The 20,498-nt window shown below is 38.1% G+C and overlaps 1 protein-coding gene across 2 annotated transcripts in view; it reads right to left on the bottom strand.

Annotated features, from left to right (window-relative positions):
* The window catches only part of TAPT1 (transmembrane anterior posterior transformation 1), a 38,866-nt gene extending 18,649 nt beyond the window's left edge, over positions 1–20,217 (bottom strand). The window contains exons 1-5 of one of the 2 annotated variants that reach the window (XM_082759271.1): positions 19,857–20,217; positions 15,282–15,412; positions 12,499–12,617; positions 7,812–7,835; positions 1,424–1,586 (exon numbers count right to left, since the gene is read on the bottom strand). In XM_082759271.1, the coding sequence (XP_082615397.1) occupies positions 1,424–1,586; positions 7,812–7,835; positions 12,499–12,617; positions 15,282–15,412; positions 19,857–20,169 (750 nt within the window). In that variant the 5' untranslated portion in view covers positions 20,170–20,217. The remainder of the gene's footprint in view (positions 1–1,423; positions 1,587–7,811; positions 7,836–12,498; positions 12,618–15,281; positions 15,413–19,856) is intronic. The other variant, XM_082759272.1, reaches the window with a different exon arrangement.
* Between the last annotated feature and the right edge of the window lie 281 nt (positions 20,218–20,498).

Raw genomic sequence — 20,498 nt, 5'->3', positions numbered from 1 at the left:
CATGTCAAGTTTCATGAGACACTGTGGTAATTAAATATGATTTCCAACTTCCCACTTCTAAGTAAGTTTTCCAATAACTACAGTAACTACGCATTGTAACACCTCCTCCGCTCTGCCCCTCAGTTAGAGAAAGGAAACCCAGGTACCACTTCTTGAGACACATTTTGGGTTCTGTCAAAATAGCAAAGAAACTCAGCTCATCATTCAAAAGGGCACAGCACGTGGCTCCAACTCACAGCAAACGCTTCAGTCTCTTTTCAAATTACACGGTAAGCACATGGTGCTGTACTTTTTTGGCACTAGGAGAATGAAAGTCTTCTCAAAGACTATTAAGTGATAGCTGTGAAACTCTCACAGGTTAGGGAACTATATATATGGATGAATACTGCCAACAACTACAATTTGCATCAAGTTCCAATTTTTATATGACTTTTATCAATTCTAAAATAAAAAGGAAAAAACCCTATGAATAAGCAACTGAAGTGGCTTCTGAGACGTTTAGGTGACTTGGGATAATGAATAGTGTTGTTGCACAATACTTTATGAAAACAAATGTTTCCAGACAAAATATACAGATTTTTCACAAAGTATAGCCCATTTAAGTCGTCTTCAAATGAAGTTACAAGGATGTTCAAAGATAAAAAGTCTGAGATCTCAGAACCCTAGTAGGGTAACTTGTGTACAAAGCTGTGACTGAATACTTTCAAAAGGAGGTTGTATCACTACTACGTCCTATATATGCAGGTTGGGGATAAGATTATAGCTATAAAATCGTTATTTACTTAGTGAATCATTGATGGCAGAAATACAATTAAAATTCTCATGCTTTACATTAGTATCAAAACAGGAACAGTTTTTCCCCCATGGTTTCTCTTTATGCTTATTTTATCCTTTCAAAACAGTTTTCTTTTCTTGATTCTCTATATTCATTCAACTTACTACAATGTATTCAAGATTTTGGCTGCCAGCAAGGACTGAGGATAGGTTAAGCTGTATCAGGAGTCCTTGCAGTCTCAATGAGAGCTGTATTTCTGTAATGAAGAAATCAAAGTCAGATTTCACACCTTCCTCCATCCTTCATCCCTGGTCTCTCTTGGGATCTTAAAATTATTTCAAATCAATAGTTTTGGCTTATATTAGGAAGCTCAAAAAGTTGTTCATTCTTGCATTTCAGTTCTTCCACTCTGAGTTCTCGATTTTCATTTAACTAAATTGATTAGTAAGCTACGGAAACTAAGTAATATGGAACAGAATCTACGAAGTTTATTTTCATGATCTTGGCTGTTTTACAACATTTAGGCTTATTAGGTGTGCACATTTATGAGAGAGGTGCCAAATTCTAAGAACAAATATTGTAACAAGAGTGTATTTTTTAAACATTCTGAAAACAACATGCTTGATATTCCGATGCCAAAATTCTTACCTCAAGCATGTTATAGATGATGTAGAGCTTTATGACAGACTGTCCCCTTATCAGATGATACATCATAGAGTAGTCAACATAGTGCATCATGAAGTAACAGATGACCAGTATCACTCCTTTGAGCATGTCACACACCTGAGCAGGTTGCAGCAAACGTCTATCACTGAAATACAAAGGGCAAGAAGTTCCACTAAGTGTCACATCCCCACAAAACATAAGTTACAAAGTCAGTATGAATTTACTGAAGCTATTTAGCAAGGATGCATTTCAATATAGTTTATTAATCCTTCCCCAACCCCCCACTCCAACACTTAACACCATCATCATGATGAGCATCACACTCCTGAACAGGATCATCTTATCTGCCACATCCATTTAGTTTGAATATTGTATTTGTTGAGTAAGAATCTCACTTGTTAAAAACATTCTCCATGCATGCCCTTGAACTTTTCATTTACCTCCCCTTTTCCAGCCAATTCTACTTATCATTTTGACTTCCTCAGTTACAGAAACTGCATTTGCTATAACCAAAAGAAATGAAGCAGTCGTCTTCAATTCAACGTAATGATCCAGATGCTAAAGAACAGATCCTAATTGCAATTCCATACCTTCTTTTAGCCCTAAGATTTGCAGCAGTCTCAGCACAATTTTGTATCAGAGCTTGATATTGAACCAATGCAGAAGTTTTCCTATTTACAGCCACACAAGTCTCCCTGAAGTTTAGACTAATCAATTTTATCCTACAACCTAGAACTCCGGGAGGAATACAGTTTCACCTCAACTGACACAATACCAGCCATAAGCATAATGAAGTTGCAAGGTAGGAAGTGTACACTTGTCTATTTAGTTAGCTTAGTACTAATAAGATGCAAAAGCATTTAAAAAAAATCTTCGAATCAAAAGGCAGTTTAACAACTATGAATCAAACTACAGAGCTATAACTTCTGTTAAATATAAGTCTTTTTAAGACACACTGAAAGTCTGTGGCAGAATTTCACATAAGTCAGAACAAATTAGCTGAACATGAGTTACAATTGTTTATTTACTGTATTCCTCAGTCATCAGTTTCAGAAATTAGACAACACTCCCATTATTTTTCCAAAACATGTTATCAGTTTGAATATGCTAATTTTAAAAAATATGCTGTTTTTGAAAAAACATCTGAATAGTTATGTATGACCTCTAAGTTACTGTCACAAGCAGCTGCTGTAAAAGTAGCCAGCATCCATCACAGGGAAGACAAACTCTTAAGAACATAATCAAGAGCACGACTGCACTTCTGCAAGTGGTATCAATTCTGAAAACTAACTCAGGAGAATAATGCCTTACAAAGGTGTGGCCAAATCACACACAGCATCCTGTGCACTCAAAAGATGAAGACATTTTAGATATGTTGTGTCTAGAACAACTGAATAAATAATCACTACTATACAACACAAAGGCTGTCCAAAAGGGTTAGACCATCTACATGTACACTTGACTGCTGTGCCTTGCAGGAATTAAGCTTTTGTAGAACAGAGTACATTCACATAATGGTTTTAGAGAATGTTACTTTACAGTCTTCAAGGTGACCTGGATTTAGTTTCTCACTTGCTGTAAATAAGCAAGTACCTAGAGAAAACTTCAGTAGCGTTCCTTCAATCTTTTCTGAAGCTTTAACTAAAAATACAACGTATGCTCTATTCAAAGTTGTGCAGTAACTTGTACTTCTCACCCATGAGAAGCAGTAATGCTGTGACAAGCATTTCAAATCACATATTTAAAGGAACTCATGGAAATACCCTCAGAAATTCAATTTAATCAATTTGATGACAGAAGAGCTCTCAGCATTTCTAAACCGTAGTCAGCACAAGGGACTACTACACAGGCTGACTAGAAAACTACTTTCTAGAAAGTGAAAGGAGTAAGAAGATCCTGGCATTTAAAAGCTGCTCCATCATTCTTCCATTTACATGGAACAGACCCCTTTATACTGTCTAGGTAAGAAATCTAGGGTCTGCTGCTAACAAGTTTCTAAATTAACCATGAAATATCATAATCTACAACAGCACCACTACAGCAGCAGAATCCTCTTCTGTTGTCTAATGACATTTACTGAACAATTTAGCCATGTGGCTCTGAATATAATGTGGCATAGGAATAATTACTTCTTACAAGGACAAGGAAATCAAGTAAATGGATTAAGTATTCTTTCTATCTGTCCTCTTTTGGCATGTAATACAGAAAGATCTGCAAAGCCTGCAGTTATGAAATGACGTAGTCAGAGTTCAGAGAGAAATAAATGTTGCAGGTTTAGTATATGATCAGCTCATATTGGTTCCATTTGTCATAAATTATTCCTGTCCTTAACATGAAACTATTTAGATACATACATAAATACACACAGGCTGACATGATTTCATGCCTATCATAAAAAGTCTTAGTCCATGCATTACATACAGCATTTTCTGCTTTCATTTTCCTCAGTGTTTCCACTTAGTGTCTCCAGTAATCAGTAACTACGTTCATACTCAGCGCTGATACTAGAAAATAATTTCAGAACAATCTTGAACACTAAGCCATCAGACCTCTTGATTAGTATCACATACTAATTAGTAATGCTATATTCATTATCATGAGTACTACATAATCTCAACTCTGAAGAAGAGTAGTCATAGCCCTGGGCAATATTAACTATAAGTTGCCAATATCCAGAAATGAACAAGATTTACATAGTATAGTTCTGATGTTTTCATGGTTTTGTTCCCTACTTTGGAATGCAGAGGCAAGAACTAGACAATACTGAGTGTGTGCATAACTCCAGAAAATACTGAACAGAGACAGAAGTTGAAACAGCTCAACTCATTGTAAGCATTTCCATTTTTACAGTTGTGCATGATAGATTACAAAACACAGACAAAGATCTCACATGAAAATTAGTTATTGGTGTGGGTTTTTCCTCATGAACAAGAAAAGGAGAACAATGAATAACAATGACAACTATCCTACTTTGTATTTACTTGTTCCAGTTACTGAACAGCAAGCTACACAATCTTTCAACAGCAGTCAGTATCCCAGGCATACACTGATACTGCAGGTGTGAATTATGCCCATTTACTGCTTTAGTGAACTTTGCTCTGCAAAGGCATTATGAGAGCCTGTAGTCCAAGATGCAGTTCCTCTTAACATCTTAGTGGATTCCAGAAATCATGTTATGCGAGAACTGTTTCACCCATGTAATTAGCCAAATTGTGAATGTATTTTAAATTACAATTTTCACATCATAAACCAGTAAATACACAGATTCAGTGCATTTGCAGCATCCTTCAGAAGTGCCTTAACAAGATGCAAGACGCCTGTCTTTTCACCCATTTCTTTTCTGCTGTTATTCCATTATCACTTCTAACTTTTTACTGTTAAGTCATGCTCTTCAAGATACTCTTTTCAGATTTTTCACAAGCAGTTTCATTACGCTAAGCTTCAAGTCCTCATGTTTAGCTCTAAAGACTTGACTGCCAAGGAAGCAAATTCTTAAATTAGACTTCTTCACACACCCGAGTCCCTGTATAGTAAAGCATAAGGCTTATCCATTCTTTCCATTATTTGCTACATAAAATCTTGAATTGCTTTTCTATTACTACTGCTGAATACACCGATCTGTTTAAACATGAGGTGATGCTTCAGTCTACATGAATTCAAACTGAAAAATCCAAGCATTCCTTCACAAAGAATCTACAAACCTTCCTCCACCATAACACTAATTAGCAAATTAATAGAACAAAGAAAAACACACGCAGGGACATTATTGTTTTACAGCAAGTGCTTAACAAAATGTTCAAATTCCTCAGCATATGGGTTACAGTTAACATTTTATGCCTCGTAATTAACGGAAAAATCTCCACTGAAACAAACAATTATGCTTCCAAATAATAGAATTACACAAATGCATGCTTAAGGGGATAAACATGCTTGTTACTAATGCTGATGAGGAAGTGACATGCAAGCCTATATACTATACCTCTCTCTTATACCACAGCAGGTTTTGGTTTCAGCCCAGTCAAAAAAAGGAAAAGCTCAATACTTATCACACTGTGACAGCTGAGAGTGAAACTATAGTAAAACCTGTACAGTGCACTGACTGCCATCAGCCATGAGCTAGGAATTCAGAGAATTGGCCTGTTAGGATGACTTTGTCAACTGTGTGTTGAAGCACATTTAGAAAGCATGAACCCAAGTTCTTCCTGTTTAGAAAATGATGTCATCTGAACAAGCAGCTTCTCTTATACATGTTTAGGATATGTTACTTTGCCGTCTTACATAATTAAAAAACTATCAAATTAGACTACTACGGAATTTAAACATACATTTTTTTTCTATACAGTCTAGGAACAAATAATATTTAAATGTTTCATTTTTAAGAATTTGTGACATTTGTAAGAAATCCCACAGAAGTAAGAATTAAGCTTATTTCACAATATACATAAAACCCAGTGAAGGAAAAATTTGGTGTGGAAAACTTTACCATAAGCAATTTTCTTAGACAAGAGAAAGTTTAAAGAACTAGTTACTTGACTAGTAACTTGTTACTACTTGACTACTTGAAACCCTCCAAGTTTCACAGCCCAAATCCTACTCTTCAGATAAGATACCTGTATCCTTTCTTCCAAAACTTGTCTAAAAGAGGTGATGGTGATGTCTTCTCACATTTGCTTTTATATAGTATCTTACTGGTTAAAGCACATTCCTAAGACAAGACAAATGATGTTTTTGACTGTTTCAGCTGAACAGAACATTTGATTTCACAGTAGTTGTTTGGTTTTTTTTTAGGTTATTAAAGAAACAAAATAGCTCAAGGCTTTCATAGGTATCTACCCTAACAAACCCTTTTTGCTCCCTCTGATAGCTGTAGAGCTAAAACTACTTAGCAATAAGTACAGCAACGTACAACGACTAAAAATCTCATTTCAGTTGTCTACAGCTTTATCACCATGTCATGTCTGTGTATGCCTGCACACTAATCTGTAGATAAGTACACTTATGAGTCCATGATTACTGTAGCAGGTGATGTATGGGCACTCGGCATATATTATTTTAAATGCAACCCTGCACAGACTGCTATATACTATCATATCACTTTTGTCTTTCGTGCCCACTTGTGCTCCCCAGTTCTTCACTAGCATGTAGCTTACCTGACACCTCTTAGATTATTTTTTTTTTTAAACCAACACAAATTCAGTACATTTTTCTTGTTCAATGTTTACTGTTTAAAGATATCTGGCAGAATGACTACTACATTTTTAATTGTATACCATCCTTAGTATACCATCATCTTAGTTATTCAGGTAACTCTAAACAATTACTTCTCCACAGTTATCACAGATAAAATACCAAAGACTGATGTCACACATGCAGGAGTTTAATGATGTAATTACACTACAACTGCAATAATGCTTTAGATGGATATTTAAATCCTAAAATCATGGAACTTAATCACATGCATATACGTGTATTTATGAAATTAAAATAACATTTATTTCTAGAAATGCTATTGTACTTCACACTACTAAAAAAATTCATTTGAATAGGTTCATCTGGCTAATAATGCAATGAAGAAAGGTTTTAGCTCTGAGGTTACAGATTTGCCCATGAATTTTACGGCAAATGTTTTCTAATTCTTTTATTCGAATACTCTTTTTCAAAGTTGGACAACCACTAAGGTTTGTATCAACTGGTAAAGTTCTTCCATTATAAGAATAGTGATCTAAATTAGTAGGTATGCTTAGGTATCTTGTTTCTTCCTTTTTTACATCATAGATACTTGTATGAAAAGTGAACTGTATGATTTTGTTTTGCACAGATATTTAGTCTTTATCAGAACCTTAATCCTTAAATGCATCCTTCAATAACGAACTGCAGTGTTTTAAGTGTCTAACTTATATGAACATAAACAAGAATGAACAGATTGACACAAAGTGATGATACTTTGTGATACTACCTGTTGGCAAACTAAATGAAGATGCCAGGGAAAGAAAACCCAGTTTGTCTGGAGGGCATACTTACACATATAGCTACACTCTTAATTTTTTTCAAAAATTATGCTTCTCATTTTGAAAATACTTTCCTACAACTATGATCAAGTTTGGAACTAAGCTTAGCTCCAGAAAAAGAGCTATTTTGTTCGAGTCCAATACTTACTTTGAAATTAAAAATACAGTATGCAGAACTTCATTGTCATAGAATTGCTGACATATATAGACTTAGTGCTGATAAAAACGTCTCAGTTGAAGACTTGAATATATAGAGAGCTAAGCTGGCCAACCTAAACCGCATTTCATTTCTCAAACAGTAAAAAGCCTCTACATGCACACAACACAGCACAAAACCATGCTAAGAATGAAACAAAACCAACCTTTCTGTTAGGCCCCGATGAGAGCTGTCTCAAAATAAATAAAAAAAAATGAGGTTTCAAATAAGTGACAACTAAAATTATCCTTCATTAAGTGTTTATTCCTTTTTAGTAACAGAATCAACTGTAAATGAAGTCAGTAAATAAGCGTAAGAAAAAAATAGTGCATTTTATTCTACAATCAATTTAAAGTCTAATATTAAAGTACCTGCCAATGAACTTTAAGAACTCTCTGCAAAACTTCTTAAGTATTACAAGAAAAACAGCTTGTAATACACGTAAAATATAGCCATGAACTTGACTGAACTGTTACTTAGAATAAACATAAAAAGCTTATGGCTCTATAAATAAAGTACAGCAGGGGCTATGTTTTGTTTCCAAGACACCCTATTGTAAATTGGGCTGAAGTGGTACACAGGCGCTCTATATGAACAGCATTTTAAACCTATTAAGATCACAACCAATTTCCACAGGGAAGTGAAGTCGTATTCAAAAGTATACCTACCATAAACCCTACCGAATCAGTTTCAAGTACTGGGTATTGAATATTAAGTATTGGCTTCTCCTTTGAAGTATGTAGGTTAACTTAGCTATCCTATTCATTTGTAATCAGTCTTTTTACTGATTACATGACGATGAATTTGGCCAATAGCATGAAAGGAAAAAGAAAATCAGGATTTACTCACCAAGGAGGAATCCCTGTGACACCACATTCCATCCTATAAAGGAAGTGAAAGTGCTCTTCCCTTCGGTCTGATTTACAAGAAAGAAAGAAAGAGAAGGTTGTAATGTTGCTACACTATGCACTGTTATGGAAAGGAGAAAGGAGTACTTTCCGAGAGATTACTACAGAAAATACTGAGTGTACCTGCCCTTTTTGGTTGGTAGAAAGTCACATTGGAAAAAAAAAAAAAAAAAAAAAAAACAGGTTTGGGACTGAGTGTGCAACTGAAGTTCAAATTCATTTATGAACAAAGTCCATAGTGAGAATCCCAGTGGATCTTTTTTTCTCTGAGATGCTTTCTTCCTACTATTTATTTCTTGAAGTAATGCTTTTTTCATTTATTTCCTACTGAAAAGTGTACATCTATCACTTCACAGGAGGGCAGTGGGAAATTTAAAAGGCATATATAATACCTGTGGTAGGTTCAAAGTTAATGATGTTATTGCTGACAAAACCTAAATTCACTTATTTCAGGGAGAAGGCAACGTAATAAAAGAAACCACAGAACACATATTTATAAGCTATATCGCTACTTCAACATGTAAGAAATGCAAAGATCTTCACAATCATTCCTCATGTAAGAGGAGTCACATACTACACTATGTTCTCTTGAGAAAGCTAGAATTTACAGGAAATCTCATTTTCCACAGCAAAAATCCTTATTTAGTTTACAGTCAAGATGTAAAATGTCTTAAAGTGGAATTTTATTGGGGCTTTTATCAGAGTTTCACTAACATACAAATTTAACCTTTGTATCATAGTGATTTTCCCAGGAGAGCTTTTACTAGTGTGCAATGTATTTAAAAAAAAAAAAAAAAAACACCAAAAGTTAGCTTTATAAAAGTGATTCAAAACAAGCAGAGATATTAATCTGCTCAGAACCTGAGGTTTAAAAAAAAATGTCTCGTTTTTAAAAGATAATCATACCTTTCAACCACAGGTATAGTTAATTTTAGGAACCTATTAACAAGAACCAAGTCTGAAAAGAGCTCTACCAGGTCCACTTTTCTCTCTCTTTCTCTCTCCCCCCTTGTTCCAAAGCACGTGCTTTGAAGTTGTCATATATTTCAATAAAATGAGCTTATGTGTAAGATTCAAAGTGCAGAGTTTAGGAAATTTCTTTCCACTGCTTGGAAGGAAACAGAGCTGTTAGATTTTTTTTTATTTTTGTTATTTCTGAAGACTGCTGATGTAATTTAATTTTGTGAAGTGTTAATTTTTGAAAGAGCACACTACTCTTTATAGAGTAGAGCAGTAATGAAGTGTTTCACCTGCCAAAACCACCACAATCTGATGATTCAGCCACTGCCAGTTTGACTGCAACAATTTAACCTGCACCTTATAGTTTACTTCATGACATAATCTTGGATTCTTCTCATTGAAGTTTTCAGTAGTTCTAAAATATCTTTGTTAATGCCAATATAGCTCTGACAAATACGCAGAACTATACTGACTCAAAATGAAAGATCCAGTGATGAGGAAGGATTTAGCAGTCAGACTGAAACAAGTTATGCTGTCTAGGTAGAAAAATAAATCAAACTTTAAGATACACTACTCTGTTCTCTTAGCTTTCTTAGATGGGATATTAAAATGTGGAAAAGGTAAACAGTGCATTGCCCCTGCATTTAAATAAGCACTGCACACAATATTATAGGCAGGAATTAACCCATTTTACATAGAACGTGTTTTCATTGTTTGGAAGAAATAAAGGGTAACAACCTTGTTTCTACACTGAATAGAGAGCAAAGAAGTTATGAGGAAATAGAAATGAAGAGTGAAGCGGAAGGTCAACAGAACACTCGCTGCTCAATCATGTCACTTAGATGTTGAGAAAAAAGTCAAGATGAAGGGAGGAGCACTTTTATTTACTACACAGAATGGAATATGATGTGGCAGGTTCAAAAAAACACCTAATCACACCTCTCAGCGCTTACTTGACATTTGTGAAGAAGCATTGAGTTCAGAGATAACTAGCCACCTGCTTTCTAAGTACCTTTTGGAATAATAAATACATTTTACCTACTGACCTCTATTTAAACACAAAAATAAGTTTCCTGAGCTAGAAAAGCCCCAATCATTTTTTACCGTAACAAATCAAATCAGCATAACCAGGAAGAAAAACAAGAAAACACGCAAATAAAAAGCAAAGTGCAGACTGAGTATTCAGAAATAAGAGTCATATCTGAAAAAGTTTCATTACATACTGTAAACATCAGCTGTCAACTTTTCAACAAAAATCCACCAGCTTTAGAACACTGATGACTTAGACAAAGCTTCCGGTAGTGAAGAGGTAATTGAGATGCAAAGGAAAGATATTCCATAAACTTTTGAAGAAACTGACACATGGGAAATTGTTTCAAGAATTCCTACCAAAACACAACCTTCTTAATTCAAGATGATCTTAGTTTTACTGAATCTTACCTGGTAACACTTTAAAGTTAACATATTCAAGTTGAACAGAATAAATTGGGTTCTACTCTGCCATTCACAGTAAGAATATCATCAGACAAGCAGACTAAGTTTTAGCACTGCACGTATGCATATGTGGTCTTCTGAACCCCACTTTTTTCAGTAAATTAAGTAACAGCTGAAGCCAGCAACTGGTCTATCAATTTTTTAATCACAATTTCAGAAGAGCATTAAGTTCATTTGTCAAAAGCAAAGCTGAGTTTATAAATGAGGAAGAACACTTTGTAAATTGAAAAAAGTAGCTAGAAAATCGAAATAGTATGCTAAAATCCATTACCTTTATCTAAATTTTAATATTTTAGCAATAGCATCCATGCAGATATTTACAAATTGGCACATAATTTGACTTGTCATCATGTGAAAATTGAATAGCTACTATATGGTTCTTTACACAGCTAGGAAAACTCTTGACATTTTGAAAATACTCAATTCAGCTCAAAATTAACACCATAATTCCGTATGTCAGACTGCCACCTAGTGTCTATTTGAAGCAGCACCCAAGTTCAAAAGTTTCAACTCGGGACAGTACTTTAAAATAGTATTTTTTTTTTTTAAATGCAACTAGACATGCATTTTCTCTAATCTGAATATACATCCTGAACTATGCATTGAAAAGCACTTCACATATAAGAGATTCTAATAATGTAAATGCAAGTGGTTTGATTAAAAGAAAAAAAGAATCAGCAACCAGTAATCAACTTTTTAAATCAAGTTTGAGGAAATGAAGAATGAAAACCCTTAAGTTCTTATTTATTCAAGGAAAAATTAAAACATCAATACAAAGACTTCTATCCTTTTAGGTTACACTTAGGATTGTATCACCAAGCTTACTTTAAAATAGCAAGTTTTAATCAAGGAAATCAATTGTCCCATTTTTTGGTAAAACAAAATGCTATGAATTAGTGATTTCCTTAGTACCAATCTAAGCAAAACAGTAAAGGGGTTAAAACTTAAATTTCTTAATGTTATTCTATCTAGTCCCATCCCACTTACTTACTTAAAAGATTCTTTTAAAGAATATAAAAAAATCAATTTTATACAGGAGCCCCTTGAGAAAATATTACTGGGGAAATTAGAACTCATTTGTTGTAAAAATCAAATTTTGGTTTCAATACCAAAGAGTCTGTCAAAATACAAAAGGCTGAGTCATTAACTCCAGACTAACAAATCCCAGAACACTATTCAAATAGACGTTAGTTAAATGAACAGAATGACCCAGAATAAGGTTATGTCTCTGCCCCCTTACTAACCTGAATGTGCTTAATGGGTGTTGTTAGCAATCTGCCATCTGAAGGGAACAACATTCGAGTTAGTGACTGGTGGTAAAGCTTAACAGTACCCCACAAACACTGTTGCTTTGGCTAGGTTAGAGCAAAACTTCTGCTTCACAGCAGAAAAAGTCATTAGTAGATCAAACAGCACTGAAAGACCGTAAAGTTAAGCAAACAGATAAACATTATTTAAGTGTATCAACTCCTTCCTCTTCAATCAACTTACCGTAATCCATAGCAAGGCAAAGTGATGAACCGGAACATTGCCAGAAAAACTCTCAAAGGAAGCAGGGTGAATATATACAGAAAAGCATCCAGGCACAAAAAGATTCCAAAAAACATCAACTAAATTATAAAAATAAAACATACGTTAGTAGTTTATACAGAGTTACAAATAAAGAATTATACTGTTTTATGAAAAATACATTTACATATTACTTTAATTAACCAAATAAGATAAGATGAAAAAAAACTATCCAGTTAGACTACTCAGCAAAAATTCTGCTCCACAAGGCCCAGATAGCAAAGAATTTTACAAACTTCCCCAATTCACCAAACCTTATTCAACAGATGAATTGCACTTAATTACTGCAGCTCATTTTGCAGTAGTGACTTTCCTCTAAAGTTAGAGATGTTAATGTTTTAACTTTAGGGAGGGGAAAGAACCGTAGAGCTGTGTGTACACATGCAAAAACTTTTTCTGCTTATGTTCTTTTTAACATGTCTTCCCCCCTCCAAAAAACAAAGTTTTACCTAGTTAGCTTTCTATTGCACACTTAATTACTGCTGTGGTAGTTTTCTCCTTCAGAAAATATGCACCTTTCTTTCGTTAGAAGAGGAATATAAAATATGAAGAATCAATTTACATACTCGCCCTCAGTTTAAATGCTTCCTCCTTAACTTGTAAGAACAGTTAAAGCCATTTCACTATAGCCAAAAGCCAAGCAACTCTATCATAATTATACTAGACCTGAATTCTCCAATTAGAAAGCTGTTATATACCTGTCTCCCCCCAGATGATGTTCCTTCTTTATGTGCTTTCTGAATTGATCTAAGATTTATCTGAATGAGACTCTGGGCACTTGTTGATTTTCCTAATTGTATTTCAAGAAAAGTTAGGCACATACCTAGCTAGGCATATTAAGTCCTAATTTTGAGTTTAAAAGAATATTATGCTTTTTTTTTGTTGTTGTTGTTGATGATGATCAAGAAAATGTATTTTGCAAAATAAACTCAAAGGTTATATGTAATAATAGCAAGTTAAAGAAAATTAAGTATTTACCTAATATCAGAAGGTAAATTTTATTCCAGTTTATTCTCACTCTAGCTTTTTATGATGTACATCCCCACTCTCTAAGTAAATCATTAGGTAGCAAACAATACAAGTCATTAAGACAATTCTTGCCTTCCTTTCCTACTCATGTTTCATTTGAATGAAGCAATTTTGAAACTCAGTCAAACAATTCCTACAATAGGTGATGGTCTGCACACTATTTAGTTTGCTTTCTAGGTGCTCATCAGCATACTTTTTCATTTTTTTCCAGTGAGTATTATTCAATTTGATACATTTAGAATGAAAGCTAACCTGGACTATGCCCAGGCAAAGAACATTTATTTCATAATCTCTCTGTAAAAAGATATCAATCACCTTTTAGATATCTCTGCTTATTCCTTAGTTTCATATTCTTTCATTGATATTCAAAACAGACACCGAAGTCTGATTTACCATGCAAAAAAAAAAAACAAAACAAAACACAACAGTAATTTGACCACTTATACCCTCAACCCTGTTTAAGCAAAGGCCAACAATCTTGTATGTTCTTAAATGCTCTAAGTTTTGTTGGAAACCTATGGTGATGATCCTTCAGAATAATTTCTGTGGCTTGGAAACTACACATAGTAGTCTACATAATTACAATGGAGATGAATATTTACTTCTGTAGAGCCAGGTCTCATTGTGACCGAGGATTAATTTGACGACGCTGAAGGTGGAAGCAGGGCTCTGACAAAAACAAATCCTACTCTCCGTCCCTCCTCCACTTCTCTGTATGTAAGCTTTCTACTACTCTAAGCTATTCAGCTACCCCTCTGTCCTCAAAAACTCTGGATTTGTGAGAATACTGGCTGAGCAATTCAGCACACTACCCTAATAGAGGACAAAACAGGCAAGAAATGTGAAGCATTCACTGCCAAATTATGAGCTGATTTACATTTCAGAACGGTACAACGAGCTCATGCAAAACATGTAGTGCGTGTAAGGTGGGAGACTGAAGTGGGAGCAAGCACTTTATGTTTTTCAACATAAAGTAGTGTTCAACTGGTTTAGGCTTACCATACTTCTCAAAATCTATAGGTTTTGAGAAATTTAACTATATTAACTCTTAAGGTTATGGTAACACTGTAACCTACACAACCTTATTACCAATTTGCCTTACTCTTCATCCCTGAGCATATTCCTGCTGCCTCCCAACTTTGACACCCTGTCCTACAGGATTCCAAAAAGGTTACACCAGAACAAAACTCCCTTTTACGTTAGAGCACTGCAATTGGCCCACTGAATTATATTTAAGCTACCACAAAGGAAGTGGCAGGAATGCATCAATCAGGAAGAACCACAACACTGGGATAGAGGGAGAAGGAAAGGAAGGCGTCATAAGCAGTGGCCAGAAGCAAAACAGAAAGCTACGGAAGTCAAAAACCTTCTACAAACTTATCTATCACTGTATTTTCAGACTGGAAAATTCTTTAAAACCATGGTTTTCCTTTGACTGACTATTCCTTGAAGATAAGAGACATTTTTGAATACATCACCACCTGGACTTCCAAGCTGATTATGTCAGTCTCTGCTAATAGCATCAAGTGGCCATTAGCTGAAAACACTGAATATTAATCAATGCAGATGTGCAATTTTTTTTTGAGTGAAGTGTTTGAAAAACAAAGATTCCTTTAAATACCTTCACATAGCCAATTTAATCTCGAAATTAAAAGAAATCTTAAAGAATACTTCACCTTTTCCAGTTCTTTTGGTATCCGCATGCACGTGTATACTCTCTCTCTCCGCTCTGTGTATTTTGCTTCATTGTGTTCAAGGAAGTAGCCTCTTGTCAGCTCAGCACTGATGAACCTCAGCAACGAAAGATCTACATTTGGGAACACACATAAGCAGAAGACATTTTAGACATGAACTCCACAGAGTGAGAAGGCTCCTGTGCTTTTGTTACTTGCTACGTGCTCCAGTTCCATCACATCTAACGCAATAGGTTTCTGCTAACAGCAACCAGAATGTCAAATAACTTGGTACAGAAGGAGCTATGAGAATCGAGTCCTACTCCCTCCCATTTCCTGATCGCTTCCCAACAAGCAAAACAAACTGCTCTGCCCAGCCAATCGTTTTCATCAGACATCCTGCGTCTCCAAAAGATTACTAAAAAAAGCTATGCTGAACGCAGTATATCTAATGGATCTAATTCTTACCATACTGAGAGCTCTCCTAAATTACTGAGCTTAATTCTAGACTTTTAAAGTTATTTTCTCTCTCAGCAACATTAGCAGCTTGTTCTTTAAATAAAGAACACCTCCTGTAAGATCATAGCATTCATAGGTAAGTGATTGCAGGTGATTCAGTACACAAACAGTAGAGGTGTCCTGATTGTTTGCTTATCAGATAAAAAGCCCTTCAAGACTGAAATGCAATCAGGCATATACAATAGGTCTTCCACATTTTAACAGCTGTAGGTAAATAGGCTGAAGGCTGACCTAAGTTTCTAATCAAGCCATACGGCTTTAAAAAAAGGACAGAACAGCCTTTCAACAGTAAATAAATCACAATTATGAAAGCTCAGGCTATCAGCAGCAGGAGGAAGTTGAGCTTACAACACTCACTGACAAGTTCTGAGATCAGCACTTCCCATCTGTAACACTTCACAAGTGACAGGAGACTACACTCGTGTTCAAAATTTCTGGTTGTTACTGGCATTCAAAACCAGACACTCCCAGTGCTCACACAGCATCCAAAATACAGATATCACTTATCCAGACAGGTGAAAAGCAACAGTGAACTTATCATGGGGCAAGAACACGCTCACCAGCAGCAGATTCAGACTTCAGAGAGTTTTGGTGACTGCTGCAGGGGGCCTTGCACAGTACAGTGCCCCCGTTCGTGGTGAGGAGGGTGAAGGGAAAAGGCTGCATAGCACAGCCTTAAAACAGCCGAGATAACAACAACTGCTAAGACAGAACACAAGCAGGGATGGTACGTGTGAACAGTTCACCCCAAAGTCATCACACCAAAGATGATGACAACCATCAGCTGGATAGAACAGTAGCCAAGAAATGACCACGAGTTTTAAGGCAAAGAAGCAATCAGCTTGAAAAGAAGTTTAAAAGCCACAGAAGAGGCAGGGGTGTGTGCCTGCCTTGGGTGGTAACCTACACTGCCTTGGGTGGTGGACATGTGATTAGAACTTCTCAGCATTACAAGCATCTTGAAGTTTGCAGTGGTATATTAACATAAATATGTACTGTTAGTAACTCATTGCAATCATTATTTGCTTTCAACTATGTGAACCGAACCCTGTAAGGACTTGTTTGGGTGGTGTTTGCAATAATTTATATAACTGATCCCCTTCTAGCAGGCTACAGCTACTGTAACCCCTAGAAGTATTTGTTTTAAAATAAACAAACATGTAGTTTAGTGAGTGGAAAAAAAGTTAATATTGACATTTAAAGCTTCAATCAAAGGTCATGCTAGTGAAATAATGGCAGAAGTTCATACCACTAAATGCTTGTTCAGATCTTAGCCAAATTTGTTTTCTACAGTCCTCCTCTGTAACATCATAATGTAAAACTCAAGAAAGAATTGGGGAAAAAAAATAACAAAAGATAAGCTTAGGTATGAACATCTAAATTAACTACTGTGGTTAACTGCCCAGGGACATCTTCTGACACCAGAGATAACCAACTTTCACTAACCTAAAGGTAATGCATCTCAAAACCAACACAAGTTTTCTGCAAAACCAATATTGACATACGGGTAACCACTGTGGAGTGACAGCCGAGCTGTCTGTTCCCACTTCCCATTACCTCACATGAACTGGTTCATTGGCTTTGTCGTTGAAAAACAGATCATTTTCAGTTCCCTCCACCTCGCTTAACTTCCACACCCCACACTCCTCACGACCGAAGCCGATCAATAGAGAAGCTCCAGACTGTGCACGCAAACACCCTCTCCAGCGATGGGATGTGCTGAAGCAGTCGCCCAGCCACCTCCTTTCCAAGCACTTTCTAGCACCCATCATCAGCCCTACTTCTGTGCCCACAGAGCCATGGAGCAGATCGGTGCTGGCCTTGTAGGAAAAACATAGCCAGCAGAACAGGATGAGACACCAAGGCAGGACAGAGCAGTAAATCACCTGAAAGAGGTCTTAATTCTGCTGTCAAAGCATCATTTTCTGTTAAATGGAAGAAACTACTTTAATTCCTACTTTCAATTTATTTAAAATTTCCCTCCTTTGCAGTCAAAGTTTTGGCCTAAGTTTAAACTGTTCAGACGGCATAGTCTAAATGCTTTAAGTATTCTCATTCATCTCCCCACGTCAGTGCAGTGAAGATGCAGCACAAGCATCTTCAAAACATAAAAGGCCACAGTTAATTTTTCAAGGTAAAAAGATAATGATTTACCAAAGTTATACTTCAATGCATAGCGACACAAGGGATAACCATTAACCAGAAGCGGAGAGGAAAACTTGTGCAAATGTAAAGTCCACCGTGCCTCACAAATTTTCTGTTGAGAAACAATCAGAACATTAATCCTAAATGCTAACAGTTTCAGGCATTCACTTTGCTCCTGTCAATCCTAAACACACACTTCTTCCGTGAACACTCAAATAAATCAAGACTAAAGCAGCACAATACCTATATTTTTGAAGTAGTTATTTCCTTCCCTGCCAGACAACTCCTCTGTACAGTACTTACCCTACTGTACCACCCTGAAAGAAAATCTACTTCTGTGTACTATAAAGTGTAACGCTACCAGCAAAGATGAGTTAGAATTTTTAGTTGCTATATCAAAAGCCTGTTCCTCCAATGTTTTCTTGAAGAATCAGAGTACACCAATGGCTTTTAACTATTTTTTAGAATTAAGATCAACTGGAAGGTTATTAGTATTTTTTCCCCCGCATACTGATTTGTTTGCTTTAAAAAAAGTTCTGTTCAGCTGTCTTTCAGGAACATCACTGCGCATCTTGACCATATTTTCCCCACCACAAACCAAGTCACAGTATTATAACCAAGCCAGCTCCCTACAACTATGGGAACTGCAGCGGTTTCACCACCAAACCGTGTGATCAATGATGCTATGACATAACACATCAAGAACAGCCATAACACCGATCAAGCTTAGACGGAAACCATTCAATCATTGCTAAATGATTTAAGCTAATTTCTAATCATGTTTTTTTTCCTCTTTTCTATTTGGCATGCCCTGTGGTGTCACGTTCCAGCCAACGGTGAGGCAGACAGCTTGGAAATCTGAACACTTCTGTGAGCACTCTTCACATTTCCAGCTAACCACTCCATTAAGCATACGGTGCTAAAAAAGTTGGTTGCAGGTTTACCAACATCAAATCTACCTGGCCATATCATTTATCTACGGCACAGATGCCAACCAAGTCATTTAGATGACAATTTTTACTTTTTATGAACGAGGCAGGGCTAAATTTCAAAACCTGCTTGGTGGATACCTAGAATAATCAGTTCGAGTATAAATGTAAATAAAGGCGTGTAGCGGCCGCTGCTGTCAGTCTACTTTCCCTTACTGTTTTTCCCTGTGAAACCATTAGGTAGTAAAACACGGTCAGTTCAGAAGCCTTCTAACAATCCGTGTAGGATTTCAAGGCTCTAACAGCACCGCTACTTTCAGCGGTAGGGGAAAACACTATTACGTTGGTAATTACGCGTACCTAACGAGCAATGTTTAACGATGAAGCATGTTTTGTGCCTCAAGAAGAAAGCCAAGCGAGCGTGCCCCAGAGCCGAGGAGTGGAGCTGAGGGCACAACACCGCTCTGCCCTGCGCTCCTTGCCCTCCGGAGCCGTTCCTCAGCAGGCTGCAGGTTTAACAGCCCCATTTTTAACTCCGGTGCGAAGCTTTCCCGTTACAGACACCTTTATAACTTAACAAAGCGTCCTGACACCGATCGGTGAACGCACTAGGTGAAACTTCAGCGTGCCCGCTCCTCGCTTTGGACACGCCCGTGTGGAGATGGGGGCGGACAGGGCGAGCGTAGAGGCTGCACTTAGCGATGGGGCCGAGCCGGGTGGCCGAAAATAAAGCGAAGCGTGCAGAAAGGGCCTCAGCCGCCGGCTCAGCCCCGTTCCCTTCCCTCCTCTCCTCACGGAGCCGCCGCCCAGCGCGGCTGCCCGCAGCCCGGCGCACTTTTTGAAGTCTCTCGCCCAAGTTCGCCAAGGCGGCCGGCGGCAGCGCCCTCAGCCCCGCCGCGGCTCAGCCGGCCCCTCAGCGCGGCCGGGCGGCGATGCGAGGCGCCGGGACGAGCCCCGCTGGGTCCCTCCCCGCTCCCCTGCTCACCCGAGAGCCCCCTCTTCTTCTTCCTGCCCCGGTCGCTCTCGTAGAAACCCAGCGTCTCCGTCCGCTGCTGCGGGGCCGCCTGCGGCTCGCTGCTCCCCCACAGAGTCTTGGGCTCCCCGCGGCAGCCCTCCTGCTGCTGGGGCGGCTGCTGCTGCTGCTGGGGCTGCTGCTCTGGGGCGCCGCCGCGCCGCCCTTCCCCACCGCTCCCCGGCGCGGCGGCGGCGGCGTCGGCAACGCCGGCCATGTTCGCCGCCCGCTCCGCGCTGGCCGCCCCCGGGCCCCGCGCCGCGCCGCGCCCCTGCCGCTGACTCATCACCGTGCGACGGCGGCGCCGCGCGGCCCGGCCCGGCCGCCGCTACACAGCCGGGCGCGGGGCGGGGACGGGGGCGATGCCGGCGCGGCGCCATCTTGTGCGGCCCCGCCGCCCTTAACCGCTTGCGCGCCGGCAGCTCCCTCGCGTCTTCACCGAGGCTTCCCCCTCCTGTCCGAGCCTCCCCCCCCTCACCCCCAGCTGAGGGCCTTTGAGGCTGATTCGGGTTTTATTTATGTCGTGGGGCGGGAATAAAGGTGGTTGTGTGAGGGAAGAGGTCTCGTGTGTCTTCTTGTTGGTGTAAAGGAAAGGTGGCGTGGGCTCAGGGGCAG

The sequence above is a fragment of the Aythya marila genome (genome assembly GCF_965140915.1).
Source record: "Aythya marila genome assembly, chromosome: 4".
NCBI lineage: Eukaryota > Metazoa > Chordata > Aves > Anseriformes > Anatidae > Aythya > Aythya marila.
This window is presented reverse-complemented; position numbering and strand designations above follow the sequence as displayed.